Genomic DNA, 26503 nt, shown 5'->3' with positions numbered 1-26503 from the left:
GCCAAATGTAGAATTAGATTAGAAATCTGGAGATTGGGTATTTAATATGCTGCCTACAGCAAAAGGGCAGAAAAGCACTCTGGAGGGAACAGCTCATTTGTCCCCATGAACAGGGACACCTGAACAATCTCCCGGTGGTTCTAATCCAAGACCGTCCCATGGTGAAGCCATGGCACCTCCTCATTGGATCACCACCACCATTTGTCCTCAAGGTCATTGAAATCCCATTTACACTTGACTCTTAGAAAGGACCCCCTCTTCTGCAATTCCTGCAGCTCCCCCTTCACTATGTCGTACAACTCTTTCTTGAGCCTGCAAGAGAGAGAGATAGAATGCTTTTAAATATGCATTGTTTAGGGCGCCTGGGTGGCTCAGTTGGTTGAGCGTCTGCCTTCGGCTCAGGTCATGATCCTGGAGTCCCTGGATCGAGTCCCGCATCGGGCTCCCTGCTCGGCGGGGGGTCTGCTTCTCCCTCTGACCCTCCCCCCTCTCATGGGCTCTCTCTCTCTCATTCTCTCAAATAAATAAATAAAAAATCTTAAATAAAAATAAAAATAAAATAAATATGCATTGTTTAGATGTGAAGTTGGTAATATAAAGTCCTGAATATATAGCTTTTGACCAACTTCCCAAAGTAGGTAGGATTCCTTGGAATCCAAGAGGATTTCTGCTAAAATGTGCCTAAAGTCTTTCTCCAGGGTACAAGGGGGGAACCCACTGCTTACCTTTCTGACCTCATCTCCAGAATACTGAATAAGGTGGAGAGTGTTCTAATGAAATGCTCTATTTCAATGCCTGGAAGGGGCAATACAGAGCTTGGCAGTCCAACCTCGGGGCCTTTACACATGCTACTCCAACTTCCTTAGAATACTCTACACTTTGTCTCTTGTCACTGTCCATGTTCCCCTCCTGATACATGGACTCCTCCTTCCAGCCTCCTTGGGACTCAAGACCAACGTCACCATGTCAGACATGCCTTCTGTTACCACCCTGATCACCCTTGTTTTTCTACCACAACCCAGAGTTTCCTTCATAGCGTTCATGACAACACTACTTTTATACATCTCAGATTTGTCATCTCCCTGAGGAGAATGCAGAGCCACCAGGGCAAGGCCCACGACCATGTGTTTTCTGCTATCTACCATGGCATGCTTGTCAGCATTGAAAAGGAGGTCGTTGAGTGAATGTCTGTTGAGTGAAATATTGAGTAGGTACAAGAATGAGAAAAATGAGGGGACTCCTCAACTACCCAAATGTCTGTAGGACTATGCTGCCCAGTATGGTCATCACTACCCATTACCCACTACCCATGTGGCAGTTTCAGTCATTCAAACTGAGAAAGGTCAAAAATGCAGTTCCTGGGGCGCCTGGGTGGCTCATTTGGTTAAGCGACTGCCTTCGGCTCAGGTCATGATCCTGGAGTCCCGGGATCGAGTCCCGCATCGGGCTCCCTGCTCGGCAGGGAGTCTGCTTCTCCCTCTGACCCTCCCCCCTCTCATGTGCTCGCTCTCTCTCGCTCTCATTCTCTCGCTCAAATAAAATCTTGAAAAAAAAAATGCAGTTCCTGGGGTGCACTAACCTCCTGTCAAGTGCCCAGTTACCACATGCTGCTGCTGGCTACTGCACTGGACAATAGACCTAAACGGTTTCCGTCCTTACCATAGGTTCTGCTGGCCAGCACTGCTCTAGGAAATCGAATGCAGGCTGAACCCAATGCTTGCTTTAAAACATCAACCAATCCATCCCCCTCTCTCAGCTAGTGCTTCCTAGTATAAAAGTCACTGGGGATTACCCAAGTTTCTGTAGTTTGCACGTTGATTTTTTCAAGGCCTTCCACAGTATGCTGACTCCACTGGGCTCTAAGTCATTCTGCAAAAGGTTCAGGTTAACCAGGCTTTTACTTCTTCCAAGAACCAAGGAGAGATGCTGGCAGCAAGCAGGCGTCAGATTGCATTTTTCCAACCTAGGAGTGGGTGGGAAGGAAGTGTGAAAGATGGTCCTCTAAGATTGAGAAGTTAGAAGTGATACCAGATCTAGGAAAAAGTATGTGATTAAAACAAACTGGCTTACAGTGGAAAGCTTACCACAACCTGGGCACTTCTCTAAATGCTTACACATAACTCATTAATCCATGTACCAATCCTATAAAAGGTAGCCAAAATCTTAAACTCCATTTGCCAGCTGAGGAAACAGAACAGTAGCCTGCCCAACTGTGAAAGTAACAATGTTCATAAAAAGTGGATGTGATTTGGGGCACCTGGGTGGCTCAGTCATTAAGCGTCTGCCTTTGGCTCGGGTCATGATCCCGTGGTCCTGGAATGGAGCCCTGCATTGGACTCCCTGCTCAGTGGGAGGCCTGCTTCTCCCTCTCCCACTCCCCCTGCTTGTGTTCCCTGTCAAATAAAATCTTTAAAAAAAAAGTGGATGTGATTTTATTTATAAGGTCCTTGAAAGGACTAAAATAAGATTACAACCCCTTCCTTACACTTTCATCTTGTTTCTAAATTCAACAGAACAAAATCTGGATTTCTAGTAGCTAGCCAACCACATGTTCAAAGACAAAAGTGATAGTGTTATATCAGTTTAAGTTAGCAGAAATTTCCATCTAAGCCTATAAAGAAAAGTGACAGGTGTCTATACATGAAAATTTTGATAAACAAGTCAGGAAATGACAGATGTTGGTGAGGATGCGGAGAAAGGGGAACCCTCCTACTCTGTTGGTGGGAATGCAAGCTGGTGCAGCCACTCTGGAAAACAGTATGGAGGTTCCTCAAAAAGTTGAAAATAGAGCTACTGTATGACCCAGCAATTGCACTACTGGGTATTTACCCCAAAGATATAAATGTAGGGATCCAATGGGGTACATGCACCCCAATGTTTATAGCAGCAATGTCCACAATAGCCAAACTATGGAAAGAGCCAAGATGTCCATCGACAGATGAATAAAGATGTGGTGTATTTATATGCAATGGAATATTATGCAGCCATCAAAAAGAATGAAATCTTGCCATTTGCAATGATGTGGATAGAACTAGAGGGCATTATGCTAAGTGAAATAAGTCAATCAGAGAAAGACAAGTATCATATGACCTCACTGATATGAGGAATTCTTAATCTCAGGAAACAAACTGAGGGTAGCTGGAGTGGTGGGGGGTGGGAGGGATGGGGTGGCTGGGTGACAGACATTGGGGAGGGTATGTGCTATGGTGAGTGCTGTGAATTGTGAAGGACTGATGAATCACAGACCTGTACCTCTGAAACAAATAATACATTATATGTTAAAAAAAAAAAAAAAAAAAGATAGTAGGAAGGGAAAAATGAAGGGGGGGAAATCGGAGAGGGAGACGAACCAGGAGAGACTATGGACTCAGAAACAAACTGAAGGTTCTAGAGGGGAGGGGGGGTGGGTTAGCCTGGTGATGGGTATTAAAGAGGGCACATTCCGCATGGAGCACTGTGTGTTATATGCAAATAATGAATCATGGATCACTACATCAAAAACTAAGGATGTAATGTATGGTGATTAACATAACATAATAAAATAAGATTTAAAAAAAAAAAAAGGTAAGGGACGTCTGGGTGGCTCAGTCGGTTAAGCGTCTGCCTTCAGCTCAGGTCATGATCCCAGGGTCCTGGGATCAAGTCCCGCATCAGGCTCCCTGCTCCGCGGGGAGCCTGCTTCTCCCTCTGCCTCTGTCTCTCGCTCTCTGTCTCTCATGAATAAATAAATAAAATCTTAAAAAAAAAAATTAAAAAATAAAAAATAAAAGGTTAAAAAAAAAAGAGTAAAGGGAAAGAATGTTTCCTTAGGGTGGAAGAAGTTGGGTAGGATCCAGAGAATGCTTCAAGGTAAAGGTACTATTTGGTAGACAGGAAGAGGATGACATGAGAAAAATGGGCTCCAACATCACCCGTGTGTCCGGTCTCCGGTCTAGCGCCACCTGCAGGGCCTTTACCACTATGTTATAGATGATTGACTTCGATCATGTACTTTTAATAGTATTTCCTTGGTCATCTAGGCCAGGGTTTCTCAATGAGGGGTGATATTTCCCCCACAGGGGAGACTGAGCAATGTCTGCAGACTAGGGAGGCACTACTGGCATCTGGAGGGTGGAAGCCAGGGACGCTGCTCAGCATCGTACAGTACACAGGACAGCCCACAGCCAAGGATTACCCAGCCCAAGGTGTAAGTAGGGCTGAGGTTGAGAAACCCTGGTCTGATGGTAAAGACGGAATCCTATGAACCCAAATAAGACATTCAGGTGCCTGCTTTAAAGCTACAACATTGGCAGAGCACCTGAGTGGCTCAGTTAAGCATCTGCCTTTGGCTCAGGTCATGATCCCAGAGTCTTGGGATGGAGCCCTGCATCAGGCTCCCTGCTCAGCAAGGGGTCTCCTGCTCCCTCTGCCCCTCCCCCCTGCTCATGCTTTCTCTCTCTTCCTCTCTCAAATAAATAAAATATTTTAAAAACCATTAAAGCTACAACATTAGAGTAAAACTGAGTGAAAGTGAACTGAATATCAGACAGGCATTCATCATTAGAGACAATGCAATAACTGTTGCAAACAATTTATTCATTTCTACATCCAGGGAGAAGGACCTAGAGAGCGAGGGCTTAAAACCAGAGCAGATTCTTTTTAAGGCACAAATAGGACCCTGAATTACTTGCATAAATCTGACAGCTTTTCCTTTACCTACGGAATAAAGAATATTGCGCCTCAAGATACTTCTTGAAGGACAGGAATGTGGTGAGAAAAAAAAAAAAAACAAAACAGCAACTTCTGACTTATTTCACTTATGGGCGTAATGTCCTCAAGGTCCATCCACTTAAGGCAAATGGCAGGATATCCACAAAGAAAGAAATACTGTATAATCTCTAAGCATTTTGTGAGTGTAAGTAGAATCACCACCTATGTGAAAAATAGCTATCCTATAAGCCACACTTAACAAAGACTCCTATTATTTGAGTCTAAACCGTCTTAGTTTGCTGAACAAACATCACCTTATGGTTAAAATCAGACTTCCCCTTAGATAGAAAAGACTCTGGGGTGGGAAACATGGTGCACCAGCCCCCCACCTACTATCCAAAAGGTACTGACTGAAACAAAGAATATTTACAATACACCAAGGAGGGGTTAACTGGAATGAACTTCTGTCTCTGAACTTGAGCCTTATCATTAAGCAGAAGAGATTTCTTTTTAAAGATTTTATTTATTCATTTGAGACACAGAGAGCGAGCGAGCGAGCATGAGCAGGGGGAGAAGCAGAGGGAGAGGGAGAAGCAGACTCCCCGCTGAGCCAGGAGCCCGATGCGGGGCTTGATCCCAGGACCCTGGGATCATGACCTGAGCCGAAGGCAGACGCTCAACCATCTGAGCCACCCAGGCGCCCTAAGCAGAAGAGATTTTTAAAAACAGAACTTTGTCATTTGTTCCTCACTTTCTTGAACCCTCAGGTGACCGTATATTATTCCCTCCAGATGCAACAGTAGAGATGGGGGCTCCCCACAAAGAGAACAGCGTCAACTCACCCAAGTGTGCTCAGTGCACAATTTGGATCTTTTAGAACCTCACACATGTGTTTCACTCCATCATCCCGAACATCATTGTTCCCGAGATCCAAATTTTTCATGTTATGATTATGCCTGAGGGCATTAGCAAGCTCCTGACAGCCCTCTGCTGTTAAAGAACAACCTGACAAACTGCAAAATAAACAGAGAGGGAAAACACAATAACCCCTGAATCCTTGGGCTTTGCTCTATCTACCCCAGCCCATGTCACAGTCTTCTAAGGAATACACTATCTACCCAGTAGAAAGGAAGTAGACAGGACAGTGCAGCTCCTTCCCCATGCCATTTATGGGGGGAGCTTGCACCTGTTTTCCTCTGGACTTGACCCCATGCACATTTCCCCTTTGCTGATTTTGCATTTTCTCCTTTCACTGTAATAAATCACAGCCACAAATTTGACCCCATGCCAAGTTCTTGAAGTCCTCTGTGAGTCATCAGACCCACAGAGTGGTCTCGGGAACTGCCAACACACATTGTGGTTGGTCCTCAGCAGTCACCCCAGTACCCCCACTTACCCCCCTCCAATAGAACCTGAAGCTCCTGTAGGTGAGCGATCACATCTACACCCAGGACTCCAGCCCCATCTGGAACTCAGGCATTTGCAAGTTAATTGACATGCTCTCTTCCCATCCTCTGAAGGACAGAGGGGCAATGGAACTCACTCCAGGTTCTGTAGGCTGCAGTCCGGATGACTCAGGGCCTTACACAGAAACTTCACTCCCTCATCTCGCAGGTTATTCCTCCTCAGGTTCAGATGTGTCAAACTCTTGTTCTCCAGGAGAGCATCTGACAAGTACCTGCAACTGGGTACACCGAGCTGGCAGAACCAGAGCCTACAGGGCAAGAGCCACAGAGACAGATGCTCAGGAAAGCAGCCCAAACCAAGGCCCCTGGGGACACAAGCCTCAGGCCCTGCCTCTGAGTTCAACCATGGCATCCCCCTGAACCCCAAACCAGGATATGCTGAGCATCTGTGCTTACTCATCCTTTCCCAGATTTATGCAATGAGCATAGCAAGAACATGCTTGTCATTAGTGGTGGCTTCAAAAAAAAAAAAAAAAAAAGCCAAGAAAAGGATGATGATCGGGGCACCTGGATGGCTCAGTCGGGTAAGCCTCCTGCTCTTGATTTCAGCTCATGATTTCAGGGTCCTGGGATTGAGCCCCATGCTGGGCTCCACGCTTAGCAGAAAGTCTGCTTGAGGATGCTCTCTCTCCCTCTCCCTGTGCCCCTCTCCCTTCTCTCTCTCAAATAAATAAGTCTTTAAAAATAAAGGGATGATGATCAAAGCATATCAAGTTTCAGTGGTGCAAGAGAAGTTCTGAAGATCTACAACATCACGCTTATAGCCAACGATACCGTATTGTGTACTTTAAGTTCTCTAAGATTTAGAATTTTCTATGTATTTAAATATTCTATGTTAAGTGATGTCACAAAAGAATTTAGTAAAAAAGGGGGAAGAGGACACTTTGGAAAGTGATGGATATGTATATGGCCTTAATGGTGGGGAAGATCTCATGGGTGTGTACTTCTCCCCTAACTCACCGACTTGTAGGGTAAAAATGGGCGACTTCTCATATGTCAGAACTTTAATGTGAGAGTTTTTTTTAACTTTAAGTAAAAATAAAAAATAAATAGAAGGGAAAACACTTTAAATGACCTTGAGGCAGCTGGGGATGAACCCAAGGCTTTGAAGCCAGTCAGACATGGAATCAAATGCCATTCAGCCATTACTGACTATTGTCAGGCATGTTGCTTTATTCCCTCCAGCCTTCATTTCTTTCTAAGCTGGAGATTATGATGGTCCATCACGGCATTGTTGATGATCCCATGAGCCATGACGTGCAGTGTTTGGAACAGCACTTGGCAAGTGTGCAATACAAGTTGTAGGAGATATAGAATATAGAGAGATTATATAAGCATTAGATATATATAATAAATATGTATACTATATATTTTATACATATAATACTTAAGCATTATATAATAGACACGTTATATATACATGATTTATATAATATTGAGTAACATCATGAATTATATAGATTACATATATGATTTATATTATTTTGTATTTTATGTTATATATTCATGTATCTATTAAACACATATAATTATAGATGAATACCCAACTTTTACATCAACATGGATGGAAGTGGAGGAGATTATGCTAAGTGAGATAAGTCAAGCAGAGAAAGACAATTATCATATGGTTTCACTTACTTGTGGAACATAAGGAATAGCATGGAGGTCATTGGGAGAGGGAAGAGAAAAATGAAGAGGGGGAAATCAGAAGGGGAGATGAACCATGAGAGACTATGGACTCCAAGAAACAGACTGAGGGTTTTGGAGTGGAGGGGGGTGGGGTGATGAGTTGGCCCGGTGGTGGGTATTAAAGGAGGGCATGTACGGCTTGGAGCACTGGGTGTTATACGAAAACAATGAATCGTGGATCACTACATCAAAAACTAATGATGTACTGTATGGTGACTAACATAATAAAAAAATAAAATTTAAAAAATTATATATTAAAGTATATTGCTATAAGCATAATTATAACATTATTATATTATTAATATAATATAACCTGTAACAGTTATATATAATATTAGTTCATATTACATATGCATTAATTAGCTATTAATATTATGGTTCTTGGAGGCTCAGTGCTGAGTGCTAACCTGTTGGTCTGTAGCTCAGATTCTATGGTCTTTCACCATTTACCCCCTTGGATGGGCCTCAAGACCCTTGGCCTTTTAAACCTTTTATATTTACTTGAACAGTATCCAATTCCAGGAAAACCCATCTCTCCATCTATTCCACACCTGCCCCAGAGCAGCAGATTGTAGCTAAAGTAGAAAACATCTACCAAATCACACTTGGCACCTTCCATCGCCAGTGGACTCCTCCCCACCCAGCAACCCCCTTGAAACCTATAGTCCTACATACATCTGCTCAGGTAACATCTCTATGTGGTTGATTAATAGGCATCTCACGCTCCCCTGTCCCAGACCAAACCCCTCACACCCAAACCTCATCCTCCCCTGTCTGCCCCATGTCAGAAAATGGTACCACCTTTCACCCAGCTGCCAAGCCCATCACCTGGAGATGTTTTGGTTCTTTCCTTCCTAAACCACACTAGTGCATCAGCAAGTCCTACTGGCTCTACCTCCAAGTATACCCTGAAATCCTACCACCTCACTCTGGCCAATCCACTGTCATCCTCTTGCCTCATCTACAGGCACTTGCTTCTGCTCCTATTTTTGCTTCCCTTTAGTCCATCCTTCAAGAGCAGACTGAGTAATCTTTCAGAGTATGTCCCTGTACAAACTCCAGTCCTCAGACAATGCTTCCACCTCCAAACAAAACCGATTCCTTCACTGCTGGGGCATATTCCAGGCATCGTCCTGCCTCTCCAGCCCCATCTTCGTCCGTCATCCCACTCACTCCTGTTACCCCAGCCTTACTCGTTGTCTTGCTGTTCCTACAATGCCCCACGCTCACTCCAGCCTCGGGGCCTCTGCCCTCCTCTTCCTTCTCTCTGCATGTGGCTTCTTCAGTCAATGTCTTGTGGCTTTAGTGTCCCCTCCTCTGATAGGTTGATGAGAGAAGACCTTACTAGGAAACCAGCCCACCACTCCTGTCTACTCATTCCACTTTGTTTTTCTTCCTAGCTGAACTCCTAGTTTTTGTTTTTTGGTATCACACTCATAACTACATCCTCCACACAGGCGGGTGTCTATTTTATCCCTGACCCCAGCCTTGGCGCCCAGCTCTGTATCTAGAGATAGGAGCTCAGATATTAGTTGACCAGGCCATAATTTCCTGGTATCCTTGTTAAAACTGAATTCCTTGGCACAACCCCCAGAGACTGATTCAACAAATCTGGGGTGCTACTCAGAACCTATGTTTAGAATGGTGCCTACCACATGGAATAACTGCTCAACACGTGTTAGCATTCAACGATATAAATGGGTCCCAAATGAAGGACCCATTGTTTTCCTCCATGCCTACCCCCAAGGAGAGAAATAGAACCAAGAGGAACTTACACCAGTCTCTCTAAGGCACACTTGGGGTGAGTCAGGGAAGCACAGAGGAGCCTCACGCCATCGTCTTGGAGTGGATTAAATCCCAGGCACAGTCGAGTTGTCCTCTGGGTGCTGGTGAGGTACAGGGCCAGATCCTGATAGATGGCCCCTGACAGGTTGCACTTCTCCAGGCTGTAGAAGGTACCAGTGTAGTGTGAGCCCCAGCCATGCCCACTTTCTTTCTCAAACTCCCAGTCCCTTGGGCCACACATCTGGGACCCCAACATCATCAAAAGATTGAACTGGATAAAGAACAAAAGTTTTAAGGAGAAAAAGATGGGTCAGGGTAAGGCTTCTCAATTTCAGCCATACGGACATTTGGGCTAGATCATTCTTTGTGATGCTGGTGTGTGGGGGGTGGGCAGTGGGGGGTCCCCCAACGCATTGAAGCATATTGATCATACCTGGTTCTCCACCTACTAGATGCCAGTAGCATCCTCCCCTCCCAGTTGTGAGAACCAAGTAAGTGTCCAGACATTGCCAAATGTCCCTTGGAGGACAAGATCACCCCCAGTTTAAAACCACTGGGTTTTCCCTGCTCACTGGAGAGTCTGCCTCTCCCTTTCCACTCCCGCTCCTGCTCATGCTCTCTCTCTCTCAAATAAATAAAATCTTTTTTTTTTTTTTAATCTTTTTGACACGGGACATTTTTTCTTCATTTTTATTTATTTATATATATTTTTATGTTAAGTTAGCCACCATAGAGTAATTAGTTTTTGATTTTGTTTTCAATAAATTTTTTTTTTTTTTTTTTTTTTTAATATGGGGCGCCTGGGTGGCTCACTCAGTTAAGCATCTGCCTTCAGCTCAGGTCATGATCTCAGGGTCCTGGGATCCAGCCCCATATCGGGCTCCCTGCTCAGCAGGGAGTCTGCTTCTCCCTCTGCCCCTTCCCACCCCCCCCCTTGTGTTCCCTCTTTCTAATAAATAAAATCTTTAAGCACTGGGTGTTATACGCAACCAATAAATTATTGAACACTACATCTGAAACTAATGATGTACTGTATGTTGGCTAACTGAATTTAAATTTTAAAATGTTAAACAATTAAAATATTAAAAAATAAAAAACCACTGGGTTTAGGGGAGGCTGGCAGGTGAGTCACCCACAATCAAGGTGAGGGCAAAGCTGGCTGAGATGGAGCCCTAAGGACATAGTGAAAAAGAGTGAAGATAGGGAATGTGTCAGCAGGGTAGGTAACTACAATAGGGGGATCCCCAAGGCTCCCCAGACATGCTCCCACTGCCACCCCACCCTGCCACTTAACCTTGCAAAGACACTATTTTGACAAGATAGGAAGACTTACGACAGCTCCTTCAGGGAAGACTTTGACATCCCAGAGGGCCCCTGCAGACTTTTTACCTCAATACCCGAGAGATCATTGTCCCCCAGGCTAAGGAAGCTCACAGTCGAGTTCTTGCTGAGCTCCAGAAAGAGATGACAACACATCAGAGGGGTGAGGCCACACGATTCCAACCTACCAAAGGGGCCCCAAGACAGGCAGTTACTCCCGGGAAGAGGGGTCTTCATTTGGAGGCCCCCTTGTTCTACAAATAAAAGCTTATGTCTCCTTCTTCCTCATCATCTCCCCAGGCAGGATGGCCTCCAAGTCAATGCCACTCAGAGAGTGGTCCATGGTCCAGCACCACCTTGGAGCCTGTTAGAAATGCTAGCTATCAGGCCCCCCAGCAGCCCTGCTAGGTCTCAGGGTGTGGGTTCCAGGACCCTGCATTTTAACACGCCCCCTCAGGTGGGTCTGGTGGACATTAAATAATGCAAAGCACTGCATTATACCCAAGCACTTGTTCCCTCTGCTCATCTTTCTCTACATCCTTTTGCTGCCGTGCTGAGTCCTGTCCTCCCAATGCATCACTGAACCTGGGGGTGACCTTGAGGACAGATCTGGAAAAACAGAGACTTACCACAGATACTGGAGGTTGCAGGCTGAATGCCTTAAGGTTTTAAAGATCATCGTGGACACGGGAACTCCCAGGTTGTTTGAGCTCAAGTTCAGATGGGTCAGCCTGTTGTTACCGTGTAGGACAAGGACAAGCTCCTTCAGAATCCTCACAGGAGTTATTGATTTGCATCTGAGAAAGAGAGGAAGTGAGGAGGCTGGCCTCATGGAAGGGAGTACTTCCTCATCTTGCCTTTCTACCACACACACGCACAAACATACACATGCACACTCATGTACCCCCCTCCCTCAAGGATATACATTTATAAGAGGGACCCAAAAATTGAAGCGCAGTTGGATGTATCAAATCAGGAATCAATCCCCTCCCCCACCAAGTCTGCATAAGAGACCCTGGAGCAGCCTACTCTTCTAGGCAGGGGGTGACCCCCCACACAACCCGGAAAGTTCTGATGAGAACACCTCTCCTCTTGTTTTTTCTTAAATCTGTTTCTCCCCACTTTAGGACTAAGTGATAAGACCAAAACAGACGGGAGGGAGGGAGGATGAAAAAGCCATATCCTAATAAAAGATGTTTAAGGCTGCCTCCTGTGGGTTTGATTCAGCTCACAATACATTGAAGTTTGAGTCCAATCATTACTGCCAAATCTGCTGTTAACTCACTGAATCAGTGCATACATCTGATATTCAGACCTCAAGGTAGCACTGAATTGCAGAGGGACAGTAGGGCAGAATTAGTTGGCATGGACTCCAGAGCACCCAACCTAACACCTTCTCCAACTGTAAGAGTCATTGTCTGTCCTCAGTCAGGTAGCTCTTACTGGCTTCTCCTTCAATGGCCACCTCCATTATTCCCTACCTTCAAGCCAGATTTGGCACCCTGTGATCTCTATTTACATCATGTGAGAGGTTTCAGTCCAAAACGAGGCTTCAGCTCCAATGAGTAGGTCTTTATTCAGAAAACTTTTAGATAGGAGAGGCCCTTCTGCTTTCTCTATCTAACAACACAAAGCCTCCTCTTCCACACCCAGGGTCCCTGAACAGATTTCCTCCTGCTTTGGGAGATTTCACTGTCTCATACACTACTCTGGTCATTTAAGTTCATTTCTCCAACACTGTAAGCTCCATGAAGGCAGGAATTATCCATTCTGTTCATGGCTATAACCTCAGAATGGAGAAGAGATGCTCATTAGATATCCACTGAATGAACAAATTCTTTACCACAAACCACCCACCTTTCCATAAGACTCAACACTTCACATGGACTCTACATAAACTCTGGGTCTCCTCAAGTGCTTTGTCCCAATCACATCCTACAAGTTTTCTACTCCTTCATATTCAGCTCAAAACAGCAGCTTCACACAAGATGACTCATGACAGAGTACCAGGTCTTGGCCTCAACTCATACAAACATGTTTATTATCCCAAGCACCTGAGCTTACTTTCTGGAAAATAGATACTCACTGCAATAATCAAGAGAAAAATGTTGGATTATTCTCTGACGGAATTATTCAAAGTGTGTGTCATACTTACATCAGTTTTCGGAGCTTGCACCTTGGATTTCTCAGCTCGTAACAGAGTTTCTTCATTGAAGAAGTGTTAAGCTTGCTGTTACTCAGGTCCAGCTCACTCACATTCCCATTGCAAAACATGGAGCAAATATCCTGCCACTGATGTATCTTGGAAGGCAGCCTTGTCATTTATGAGAGAGAGAAAGAAGGGTTACTGAAGTGAACCTCAACCGATGCTCAGAGTGTGGTCTACAGAAGACAAAAAGAGACCCACTGGAAATGAAGGAATTTGCTAGAGTGCTGGACAGGAAAATCATGACCCCAAAAGTATAGTTCTTAAAGTCCCAGATGTTTTATTCCAACAATCCTCAACCAGCCTTTTCAGAGGAAAGCGACCACATAAGTGAGGTGAGGTGGCCATTGGTTTAATCCTTACACATTCAGACTTCAAGTCAAACAGACTTAAGATAAATTCAGAGCTGCATTACCTATGATTTAATCTCTGTGCTCCAATTGTCTATCTCTAAATGTACTTAATAAAACTTACCCTCATAGGATTTTGTGATTTAAAAAAAGGTTTATGCAAATATTTAGAACTTAGGAGGGTTCTATACATACAACGGAATATTACTCAGCCATCAGAAAGGATGAATACCTACCATTTGCATCGACATGGATGGAACTGGAGGGGATAACGCCAAGTGAAATAAGTCAAGCAGAGAAAGACAATTATCATATGGTTTCCCTCCTATGTGGAACATAAGGAATAGTGTGGAAGACCACAGGGGAAGGGAGGGAAACCTGAATGGGAAGAAATCAGAGATGGAGACAAACTACGAGAGATTCTGGACTCCAGGAAACAAAATTAGGGTTACAGAAGGGAGGGGGTGGGGGGATGGGGTAACCAGGTGATAGGTATTGAGGGCGGCACATGTTGTGACGAGCACTGGGTGTTATATGCAACTAATGAATCATTGAACACTACATCAAAAACTAATGATGTACTATATGTTGGCTAACTGAACATAATAAAAAAGTTCTAATTATTTAGTATTTCCTTAATGTGGTAGGTTCTCAACATTTACAAGAGTAAAAGAGCATCCAAGTCATGAATTAAACTTTTTATCTCCAATGAAGAAAGTAGAAGAAACACATTAAAGCACCCAAGGATATAAAGTTCTACATGGTGAGCCCAGAATTATAGCATTGGTTAGTTGTTTCTAACCTTAGCATATTTGTATTTGTGTGTGTGTACACATGTCCATGCATTCATATGTTTAACATCCAATTAATTCTGAGATACAGACAGAATTAAAAACCACTTAGGAAAAGAAACTGTACTGTAGAGAAACAGGGACTGACCTTCACATCAGAAGGTCTGTTATTGCCATTAAGGAAGACATGAAATCTCCTTCAGCCTTAGGGTGATTATGTGTAAGGTGAGGAACGGTGTTGATGGAGTATTAATCCTTACAATAAGTGGTATTATCCTAGGGAAAACATTTAGTAGTAAGGACACTTACTCATGTAACCCAACAGTGAATGCTACCTAAATAAAGTCCCCTATTTAGGCTTTAGGGAATCTAAGACTGGACAAACGTCAGCCAAGATATATTGAACATTTATGACTCCGAGACCCCGAGACCAAACATCTTACTAATATTCCAATCTGGGTGAACACAAAGAGATTAGTCTTCTCAGAATTTCTATTTGTACAACCAAAATTGAACTGGTATTTTTTGTAGGTCTGAGGGTTAAACAAGAAAGGATTTGTGAACACATAGCAGCCCCTGTCTCATGAGAGGAGTTTAGAAAACACCCTTAGGGCCTGAAATAATTAGAACACTGAGATCTCTTTACCTCTTAGGCTGGAAGTCCACAGTGTCAGCAATGGAAGAAGGTCATAGGGTAAGAACCAAAAGTAGTTCAAGTATTTCTGGGATTCTTCTTCCAGGAGACAAAGGGACAAACTCTTCATAACAAACCTCAGGATATAGTTGACACCATTGGACCCACCCCCACCCCAACTCATGCTCAAAGGAGGGGCACCAGCATTTTGAGCTCTGGAGCTCTGGTTCAATTGATTCAAGCTGAGCTGCTTAGTGGCCACACTGACATAAGCAAATTCTGTTTTTATTCAGTTTTCTCATCTACGAATGGCAATAACACTCCACCCTCCATTCAACAATGGGCATCAGTCAGATATAAGTAGAGGTCTTAGCACAATGTCTGGCACATACATCTTCACTATGCAGGGCCTGAGATAGAAGCTCTACCTCAAAGTAGATCAATGGAAGTAGCCAAGGAATCCTATATGACACCTAAAGGAAAATGGCCTCCTGGGTTGGAGCGACCTAGAAGGTTTGGTCAATCATAACCAATGATAACATATCCCCAGTTCTTCATGGAAGAACTTGGGCAGAGCCTGGGAAGAAACCTGGGAGGGAAATGGTTTGCATTACTCACTCCAAAGTTTCCACGTTGAAAGTCAATTCCGTTTGAGGGATGGGAACGGTGATAGAAAGCCTTAGCTTACTTAACTTTCGACAGTGCTTTAGGCAAAATGAAGAAACTTGGAGTTGTAGATTCCCGAAAATATCAAGGTCAGCTTCAAGGAGAGGACTCAAAATCTGCCTTACAAAGTCTTCCTCCTGAGTCTCATATAAGCACTCAAAAAAGTGTAGGAATTCAAAACGGTTGGAGAAAATGTCATAACTTCCTAATTCCTCTGCCCATTCTAATAATTCATCCACTATCCTGCGACTCACTTTACAATGCAAAGCAGCTTCCAGTTCTCCTGCTAAGTTTCTTTTTAAAAGACCAAAGAAAAAAAAAGCCATCTGATTCCAATACAAGTTTGTGTCAGCCAAAGCATCATTCAGTAGCACCTTCATCTCTTCATGCTTTGCAGGACTGCCAACGGATCCTTTTGTCCCCCCAAGTGCATAGAATATGGCCCCCAAAAACACCTGGAAACTCTGGTGAGTGAAAGTAACACACTCCTCACAGTCACTGACCTTTCGAAGAATATTCAGCCTGAGGAGAGAGTCAATGAGAGGTGCTTCCAGGCACTTGTGTTCGAGGTCCTCTTTTGCAAATGTGAAATTCCAAAACCACATCCCCTCTGCAGCCAGAGAGCAGAGGGCTCTCCACTGCTCTGACCAGCTCTGGTCTGACAAACTCACCTCTGCTTTGGCAAACAAGCTGGAGAAAAAGTAGACATACAGACTGGTGGTGGTCTGGGTGCTTAGCTGGAAACAAGGATTTCTTGCCATCTGCCGCTTCAGGCAGGAACACACGATCCAGCACACCATGGGGGCAGAGCAGAAATAAAACAGGTTTTCATTTTTTCTCACCCAACGCAAGATTTTCTTAGCTTTGTTTTGGTCACCAAAGTACCTGATGAAATATTCCTCCCTGTCTCCCTCTGTGAACCCTAAGATTTGTATAAACCATGGATTCAGTAACAACTTTTTAAGATCCTTGGTTCTATACTCCTTGGTTGTGATCAGTAAGGTAGCCATGGGAACCAATTCTTTCCTCAATAAGTAGAGCAGGATTCTGTTGACTGGGAGTCGCTGATACCAGTCTGTACATGGTGGGCTGTTGTCCAAGTTGGAGGGCAGGTCCATTTCCTCAAAGCCATCGATGACAAACAGGAGCCTCTCAGGGTGACTCATGAGCTCTTCAATGGGAGGCTGGGAGTCAGGCCAGTCCCAGGAAAGCAAGGCAGCAAATGTGGTATCCTTCATCTCTTTAAGTTTATGGCAACTGATAAAGAAAACATAGGAGAACCTCTGCTGAAAGAGCAAGCCCTCTGTCCAATGCAGCATGGCCTTCATTGCCAGGGTGGTCTTCCCAACCCCTGCTACTCCCTCTAAGACTATCGTCTGTGGCTGGGCTCCAGTCCTGTTCGGATACAGGAGGCTCTTCAGTTCTTCATGTTCCTTCTCAGTCACATTGCGGAGATATATATGGCCTTCAGGCCAAGGCATGTTGTCCCACATCATCAATATTTTAGCCTTCATCTTCTCTCTGTATCTTCTTCTGTGAACTAAAACAGAGAAGTGAGGCAAAACAGAACACAACAATGGTCAGAATGAATTTTGGCCTTAGGAATAGTAAGTTTTTATATAAAGCCTTAAACAAGACAATAAGTTCTACCTTCAAGGGTCTAACTTTTGGAAGGAGCAGCATGGTGGTACAAAGTAGCAAAGGTAGCAGAATAGCTCGAGGATATACAAAAACAAATACAGAGAACACAAGAGAGACTGAGAATGCCCTTTGAAGGGGGGGGGGGGAAGGGATCTGTGGCGGCTTCTGCAGGAGAGTTAACACCATAATCACGAGATGCTGCCAGTCCAAGATGTAGAAAGAGAGGCTTTTAGGCAGGGTGCAAGAGCTAGTGCAAATGCCCTGAGACAGGAATAAGAACATTCTAGAGCAGAGTGAGCAAAGTGCCTGACAGGGGCACTCAACTGTGGGGAAGGGCTGGTCATGAGTATCTTTGTTCTGAAGGCCAAGAGATGATAAGCCACAATCTCCATATTTAAAAGGTCACTGTTGCTTAGAGAGAGGATTATGGTGCAAGAAAGCAAGAAGCCCACTTATTAAGCTGCTTCTGTTGTCTAAGCAAAAGTAGGTAGGGTTGGTCAAACATATCCATTGATAACATAATAGCAACAACAATAGGTCCCTGGTTCTTTGTGGAAATACTTGAGCAGAGCCTGTGAAGAACTAGAGCATAGTATTGAAAATAAGATGAATGGACTTAGGGTATATATTGAAAGTAGAACCAGTAGTATTATTAATGATTTCTAATAATGAGGGTGTGGGGAATGCTAAGGAAAATGGAGTTGTACATGCATTCTAGGTTTGTGACTTAAATATCTTGGTGGATGATTCTTTTTCTCTCTCTCTCTCTCTCTCTCTCTCTCATAAAGAACAGGAGAGTAGGAATACCAAAGGCCTGCCTTTGCATTTTCTTTAAGATTTAGAACTAATGCTTAGGGCTGCAATGCTTTGTGGACACATCAAATTCTTTGAACCTCGGTCCCCTTTTAAGTTCCAAATAAGCAGGAAAGAATGGAAAAGCATTTTTCTTTTACTCACCAGAAGGGCAAAGTCATTTTCTGGAGGTGGGGCCCTTTCTGTTCAGATTATCACAGGTCTCTGAAGGCTGGCATTCCTCAAATATTCAACCTCACAGAGCTTTACCCCATCTCCAAACATGGACTGTTCTGGACTGATTAAACCCCAAAACTTGATCACACAACATTTAAGAAATGGATCTTATGGACCAAAGGTGGACTCGTGTGGGACCTTCTTCCTCAGAACCAGGTAATCCATCTCCCCCTGCCTTTGTTCTCTAACCACACAACAAGAGCTGGAGAACATGTGGATCTACACTCAGGTGGCAGCTATGGCAGGGCTCCCCTTCCCTTCCCCCACCCCAACCAAGTGGAGAAGCAGTCTTGCCATCCAGAAGATATAAAGCAGAACACAAACACAACACATGTCAATTTGAAAGACAAAAACTGCATGAGGGGGAATACTTGCCGTCTACGGGACAGACCAAGAGGTCATTCATTTTCTATATGCAATGTGCTCTTACAAGTCAATAAAGAATAGAGCAAGCACCCAAAAGAAGAGGGGGAGAATAAACAGTCATTTTGCAAGAAATAAACAGGCTAAAAGCAATTACAGTTTTCAACTCACTCACAGAACAAATGCAAACCAAGTATCAAATCAGGGCAGTATTTTTTATCAAGTTGGCAATTTTTTTTTAAAGAATCTGTTGATAAAAGGACAGTAAAACAAACACCTGAAATATCATGAGAGACATAACTTTATACAGTCTTTTAGAAGATCAATTTAGCTGCATCATAGTTTCTGTATGTGCTTTGATCCGTGAGTTCTAGTTTAGGCACATCTTCTGCAGAAATACTTGCAGATGGACACAATAGGTCATGGATGTTTATCAAATACTGTTTAATATGCACACACCCAGAAGCCTAAATTTCTACCAACAGGACAGGGTAAGCTACAGGCCATGACCTATGCATTCAATGGTATATTAAGTAGCTATTAAAATGTGAAGCTGATAGGTTTGTATAAAGGTGTGATCAAGGTATCAAATGACAAGCATTACAAACTGACATATAATCTAATTCATGAAGAAAAGCTGGAAGAACACACACCAATTTTTTAAGCTTGCTACCTTTGTAGAATTAATTGGCTATATAGGAGAAACTTTAAAATATTAAGCACATTGTACCATTTATATTTGCTTGTATAATCACTTTACTCTAACCAAGAAACAGGTAGCTCTGGGAACCAAAAGGTGCTCCAAAAGTTGGAAAAAAAAAAAAATTCGAAAGGTATTACATTTAAAAAGAAGACATTGAGTTAAAAGTTTCGATATTACAAATATTATTGATGAAATAGGCTTCGTGGAAGGTATGATAGAAAGTTGAAGTAATCTTTCAAACGGTTTTAACAAAAACAGATGGTAGCATGGGATTAAAAAGTTATGATTGGGGGAATGGGTAAAATGGATGAAGGAGGGATAGAGGCTTCCAGTTATGGAATGAATGAGTCACAGGAATAAAAGGCACAGCACAGGGAATATAGTCAATGATATTGTAGTAGCGATGTAATGGGCGGATGGCAATGACACGGTGAGCACAGCATAATGTATAAACTTGTTGAATCTCTAAGTTGTACATCTGAAACTAATGTACATTGTGTCAACTATACACAATAAAAGTCAATTTTGTGAAAGAAAAAAAAAAGTTATGATCTAATGTTAGTCCCAGGAAACACAACACCTAATTAGAGTTGTAGAAAAAGAACAGCGAAGGAATGATTAATGCCAAAAAGATAACAAGACTATTTGAGAGCAGAAGAGCACTTTTTACATTTAAATGTCCTGCTTAGTATCCAACCTAATCAAGAGGGTAAGGACCACAAACCTAGATACCCTGTGACATTTCAGAACACAGGGATGGAGGACCCCACAAGTTTTCATAGTGTAAAAGATAGGTCATGGGTCGTATACAATGCAAAAAAAAAAAAAAAAAATCACAAGTTATCAAGATTTATCAACACTAGGCACTAGAGGACATTGGAACACCAGAAACATTGAGGGAGAAGGACTTTCAAGCTGGACAATTACACCCAAGCCATTCACCAATGGTGCACTAGAGAAATTATCAGGCAAGCTCTCAAATTTCCTCATATTGACTTTCCTAAGTTACCATAAAATGGGTCTCCTGTAACAGCAGTGAAAAAGACAGATGGACATAGAAGTTAGGGCAAAGTAGGGGGGGGGGGGACAACATTTGAGAGTAGAAAATAGAATTCGAGATTAAATCAAGTCCCAGGATGAGAAATCCATGGCAACTGATACAGACTAGGGAAGGATGTTCAGCTTCAGGAAACGGTCTAGAAATAGTGATGAGGAAGCTGAGGGATTTCTTGTTACATCCGATTACATTATACTTCCCGAAGAATTTGGAGATAATTGCATGGAAAGTTTAAAAAGCAATTATTAACTCAAACAAAAACAGGCAATGATTCCCCCAAACAGGCATATATAGTGGGCTGAACAGTGCCCCCCCCCCAAAAAATATGTTGGCGTCCTAATCCCCAGAACCTTGTGTAGCAAATATAAGGACCTTAAAGAGAAGAACTTATCCTGTATTGCCCTAGATGCAGTCAAATGTATTCTCACAAGAGACAGAATTCTGACACACAATAGGAGGTGGCCGTGTGACCAGAGGTAGAAATTGGAGGGATGCAGCCACAAATCCAGGAATGCCACCCGAAGCCAGATAAACAAGGATGAGGCTCCCCGCAAACCCCAGGAGGAAGCATGACCCTGCCGACACCTTAATTTTGGACTAATCCAGAACTGTGAGGGAGTAAACATGTTATTTAAGCCACTCAGTTTGTGGTAATTTATTATGGCAGCCCTAGAAAAGAAATATAGCATGTATTCCTGATGTATCATGTGGCTCAGCATTGATTTATATCCACGACACTGAAAATTGATTGTTCCACAAAAATAATTGGAGATACTTAACTACCATGATAACTGATTGAAAAACCAAGAGGTTACAGTAGATGTTAATCCTTTTTGAGCAAGAATGGCATATAGTTGCTTCTATAGAACTCAAGGGTTGAGCAATGGATTGAGGTTTTTCATTACAAGTTTTAGGTTTCCATGATATTTTCTGGATTATACACCAGTACATATATTTGAGAAAACCAACTGTTCCATAGCTGCATGTATTACTTTGTCAACATGAAAATCTCCAACAGTCAACTGGTACCAAAAAAAAAAAAAAAAAAGTTACCTATTAATGCAACAAATTACAAAGTCCGGAAACAGACACTGGTATCTAAGAGCAGAGAGTGGAGTCAGAGAAATTATCCAGTTTATAGTAACTTATTATTCAATAACCAGCAGTGCAAGAACAGGTTGGGAATGGTATAATTTCCCGCATGCTATCAATTGAAGAAAATTTCAGGGGTGGTGGCAATTATAGACCCAATAAAATGGATGCCCCATCAAGCAATTTGTCACCACATTTTTCCACCATAAAGTAGCATACAAACCTTTTTCTTCTTCTTCTGGCATCTCCGCTTCTTCCTGGTTTGGATCTTGGGGTACCCATGTTTGTGCCATCTCTGAAACAAACAGTGATGGTGCGATATTGAGATACCCAGGCTGAAAATGGCCAATGGTGGATGCTCGCCACAGAGCTAAGTATTGCTCTGACAGGCTTGAGACTGAAGAGACAAAGGAATCATCCTCCAGCTCCATCAACTCAAGTACTTTGGACCCAGCCATGCCCTGTCAGGAATGCTCTCTCCCCATACCCATGTGGCTCACAACCTCACCTCTGAGTCTTTGCTCAAATTTTAGCTCAGTGGTGCTGGGCAGTCCTGATCAGTATTTCACTTGATCACCAGGCACACATTCAAGACTCTCCCCATTCAACTTTCTCTTTCCATTGCATTTGTCACCTCCTAACACACTATGTAGTGTATGTATTTCTTAGGTTCAGTACCTCTCTTCCCCCGCCCCCCCCCGACTGAAGGAGGGACACAAATGGCTAGCCTCTGTTTGCTTACTTATCCCAAGTATGCAGAACAACACCCAGCACATAGAAACCACTCTACGATCTCTGGATACCAGAATACCATAGGAATAAAAGCACCAAGAATTGGGTTCTAACTCAAGCCTCCCTCTATATATTTCACAAAACCACTCTGAATGCCCTATTCCTCATGAGCTAAAGGGCCCCTTCCATGTCTAACTCAGACAGCAATAACTCCTATTCCACTGCCCAGCGCTTAGCTGCTATAAGCCAATGCCCCGTAAGGGATAATAGCTCTAACAGAGACATGGCTCTAATGTTTATAATTCCATTGGTTGTCAAGGTTTGCAGGACTTGATCTGGGTAGCCAGCTGGGTCCTGGGCTTCCTCCTCATGCCCCATGTTCCTTTGAAGAGCTACTACCCATCAGTCTCCACTATGGTGAGCTTGGCCAATATAATCCCAATTCTGTGGAGCCCCACAGAGCCTACCTGTAGGGTCTGTCCAGGCTTAGGCCAGCTCACTTAGGATCAGGGAACCTGAATGGGAAATCTTATGTGCATAGTGCAGTAAGCTAAGATCATCCCTCATCGATAGCTCCATTTCACAACATGACACATTGCATTCCTCTGTTGCACATAAACCCAGTGATGGGATACCTCCAGATTATAGCCTTGCTGCCACAATCTATATCTAGATACATTAAACTGAAGGCTCTAGATCTAGCTGGGGCCACTTATCAAGAGTCAACACAACAGCCTAGAATTTAAGTCCCATTTTCCTAAAAAAAAAAAAAAAATCCTAATTCAGACTTCCCTTTGTCTGCCTAGGAAAGCCTGTTGAATCAGATTCACCTACCCAAAATCTGTTGACATCATCTTGGGTAGGGTGGAAAGTATGTGCCATAAGATGACAAAGACATTCCCAGTTCTGATACTGTCCATCTGGCATTGTCTCAAACTAGCACCTGGAATCCAGAAAAAACTACCCCAAAGATAAATGAATGTGTGAGAACTTTCTCTGAGCCCAGCATCTTCTAAGCATTTCCTTCTAGAAACTCAGAGGTAGGTACAGCTGGCCAGGTTTTCAAGAAGAGAGAACAGGGGCCCAGGAGTAAGTCATTTCCCCAGGGTTACAGTTGGTTAGGTGGGCCAACCTTTGAATCCAGGCACTCTGACACCAAACCTGAGCTCCTAAACCCAGGGCCCCCAAAAGATGGCACACACGTGCCCGCAAACACACATGCATTCACATACTCACAACACAGCATCATTCAAGCACAGAGACTCTCATTATGCCATATTTCCTAGAAGATGGAGCCAAGGGGGAAGTAGAAGCTATCCTGATCCCCTGGACTTTTATATCATCACTCCCATTGCCGGGGAGATGATGTGGTCTAGGGCTTTTTCCTGCTCGCGAGGTATCCTCCATATGCCACACCCCCTCAGAAGGCCAAGTGGGAATCAAATAAGGACCAGGAAGAATGGGCTCCTTTGATGTGCCAGGTCTGGCTCTACAGCCTTCATACGGGACCAGTGGCCAGAAAGGATGTTCTTCCTTTAATGGCATTCTCTGTGCAAATGCCTCCCTCTGGGATTGTCAGTCTAAAACAGGATTTAAGGAGTCTAGGTTCCATTCTCTAACTCTCTGCTCAACACCTGCCTATTCTACACAAGAGTAAATGAGGGATTTCAAATGAAGGGGGAAGATGGGGGGAGAGGGGATGGAGAAAGGATGGCAGGTAGACAGGGAAATCTAGTTCCCACCCCATCCTCCTGCTCACAAGATACACAGAGCCTGAATTTCCATAGACTCAGTCTCCAATGTGGGAGGTATCATGTTGCCAGCTCCCATCCCCACTGCTTAGAACTCATGCCCTCATCTGGGGCAAGAGAAGCAGTATACAGTCCAGCACAGAGCCTCTGGACACCCACTACCTGGGTTCAAGTCACCAGCTCTGTGACCTTGGGCAACTCACTTGAGCTCTGGGCCCCAATTTCCTTGTCTACAAAAGTGGGACAACAGGACCTTCTTCTTATGACTACATACAAACACAGGAGGCATCAGGATCAATGCCTGGCTCATAACAGGTACCAGTAAAAGTTAGGATGATTTTGTACTGGTCTCAGAGACAACTGGTTCTGCCATAAAGTGGTATATGCACTCTCAGGCTCACTGCAGAGAGAAAACTGGATAAATACCACACGGGTCTTTATTTTATAGGAAAATGGAATCCGTGATACATTCAGAAAAACGATAGCAACAAAAACAGTAGCACAGTCCCACACCTGCTAACTGGTTATGAAGCACATCACTACCACTAAAAACCACACGATACAACAGTGCACCAGGCACACCAGCACAAACAGCATGCACGGTACAAAAAAAAAAAAAGTGCCTGACGTTTACTTGAGGGTGTGGCAAGTGATACAGCTTGTGAGATTTTGTGACGCGGAAAGAGCGATCTAAAATCAGACAGTAAGTTCTGGGTGGGTGTGGCTCGTGCTAGGGTATCTGATAGATATTTGAGGTGTGTGTATGCGCATGTACATTTTGTATATTCCTTCATGGCTTGGCTCAGCTGGGGGCAGTTTTTTGTTTTGTTTTGTTGGCATTTACCTAGTGTTTCCCTTGTAGGAAAAAGAATCCTGTGTAAGCAAACATGAAATTCCTGTTATACTCAAATCACTCCCTAATACTACAGCTGCATTGGAAGAATTTTTTTTTTTAATTTAAATTCAATTAGCCAACTTAAAGTACATCATTAATTTCAGATGTACTATTCAATAAGTCATCAGTTGTGTGTAACACCCAGCGCTCATCACATCATGTGCCCTCCTTAATTCTCATCACCCAGTTACCCCATCCTCCCACCCACCTCCCCTCCAGGAGAAAGTATTTTCAAAAGAAGGTTTGCACCACAACTGAGTGTACCTCCCATTTTCCTCCTTTTTGCTCTGAGTCACCATTCCCTCCCAGGCTAGTTAGACTTTATACCTTTAGCTGAAACTCTCATAGCCCAGCAGGGAGATTTTTTAAGAGTAGCTAGCATTTTGGCATGACCCCATAAAAATCCAGCAACCATCTCCTTGCTCCCCTGTGCACCAGGCAGATGCCCCTCTGTCCCTCCACCCCCATCTGTCCGTCCATCCAACCACCCCTCCTGTGGACCCACTCACCATTCAACGTTGCTCTAACTTCCACACACAATGCAGTCAGATTCATGTTCTCAAAGATGCTGAGGATCACTTCCCATATCTGCCTTTCTGAAAAGTATTCACCCAACAGACCTAACAGATTAATGGGATTACTGGCTTTCAAGTTTGCCCAGGGGATCTTCTGGAAGTTCCCAAGCAGCAGCTCTGGGGACTGGAGGCACAGCTTGAATTCCTCCAGCTGAGACTGATCCAGGCCAATCAGGTAAGACAGCAGCTTATTACAGGAACCATGGTCAAAAGAGACGTTCACGGAGGAGCTCATCTTGCCCAACACACAAGATTTCTAGCTCCACCCAGGAACTGCTACATCCACAGAACCTGTAGGGAATAGAGTTGAAACCATGAGCCAGGATTTCTCCTCCTCCAAAAACAAATCTACACAGTTGTTCTACTTTCTCCCAGTAGCACTTCCTGCGACCTGTGTCTGCACACTTCTCTATCTCTCTATGGTGCAAGAATGTAAACTCCCTTGGGTGTCTGTTCTGGGCTGCACCACCAGGACCTAGAGCAGCACTGGTACACGAAGAGGAAAGCAATACCGAACACTTACTCTATACTATGATTGGTCACCTCATTGCATTCTCTAAGACAGCAGTGACACACAGGTATGTCAATTATCTCGATTGTATAAAAGTGACAATGAAATGACATCTTTAAATTGTTATAAAGAAAAAAATGGGGGGGGGGGAGATGGCAGAGGAGTAGGGGACCAACCGGTCCCGGAATTGAGCTGGATATCTACCAGACCTCTCTGAGCACCCACGAAATCAGCCTGAGATGTAAGAAGATAGATCTGGATCTCTACAAACAAAATACCACAAGCGGTTGGTTTCGAGGTACAATTCAGGGAGTCGTGATTCTGTGGGCAGATATCGGAAGATAAATGGAAGGGGGAGGGAGCCTGGCCATAGGGATCCTACACCGCAGAGGAGTGATAGCCTCCCACCTGGGGACCAGGCACAGACTCGCAGACCAGTAGAGACAGGGAAAGGACTTTAGGACAGCCCCGCGGATGGAAACCCAGAGTGGGGCCACACGTGTGAACTGGGGGCGGCTGGCAGTTTTAGAAGCACAAAGGGCCGAGACATGCCCCAAC

General features: G+C 43.8%; 1 protein-coding gene across 1 annotated transcript; it reads right to left on the bottom strand.

The window, feature by feature from the left end:
• Window positions 1–1788: 1788 nt before the first annotated feature.
• On the bottom strand, window positions 1789–25669 carry LOC110573676 (NACHT, LRR and PYD domains-containing protein 13-like). The gene is made up of 9 exons (XM_021682294.1): window positions 25369–25669; window positions 21705–21776; window positions 15549–17136; window positions 13105–13263; window positions 11579–11746; window positions 9620–9790; window positions 6233–6403; window positions 5532–5702; window positions 1789–1963 (listed from the first exon to the last, which is right to left on the bottom strand). The coding sequence occupies exons 1-9, from the start codon at window positions 25667–25669 to the stop codon at window positions 1789–1791; spliced, it is 2976 nt and encodes a 991-aa protein (XP_021537969.1).
• Window positions 25670–26503: the final 834 nt, after the last annotated feature.

Source organism: Neomonachus schauinslandi, chromosome 16, assembly GCF_002201575.2.
Source record: "Neomonachus schauinslandi chromosome 16, ASM220157v2, whole genome shotgun sequence".
Classification (NCBI taxonomy): Eukaryota; Metazoa; Chordata; class Mammalia; order Carnivora; family Phocidae; genus Neomonachus; species Neomonachus schauinslandi.
This window is presented reverse-complemented; position numbering and strand designations above follow the sequence as displayed.

What these genes read in the sequence shown, in the direction of transcription:
- LOC110573676 (XM_021682294.1), bottom strand. Translation starts at nt 25,669, where the DNA reads ATGAGCTCCTCCGTGAACGTCTCTTTTGACCATGGTTCCTGTAATAAG. An exon ending in TGCAAGCTCCGAAAACTGAT is followed by an intron (nt 11,747 to 13,104) that starts GTAAGTATGACA and finishes TCTCTTTCTCAG; the next exon opens with ATGCAAATCAATAACTCCTG. An exon ending in TGTGCACTGAGCACACTTGG is followed by an intron (nt 1,964 to 5,531) that starts GTGAGTTGACGC and finishes ACCCACTCCTAG; the next exon opens with GTTGGAAAAATGCAATCTGA.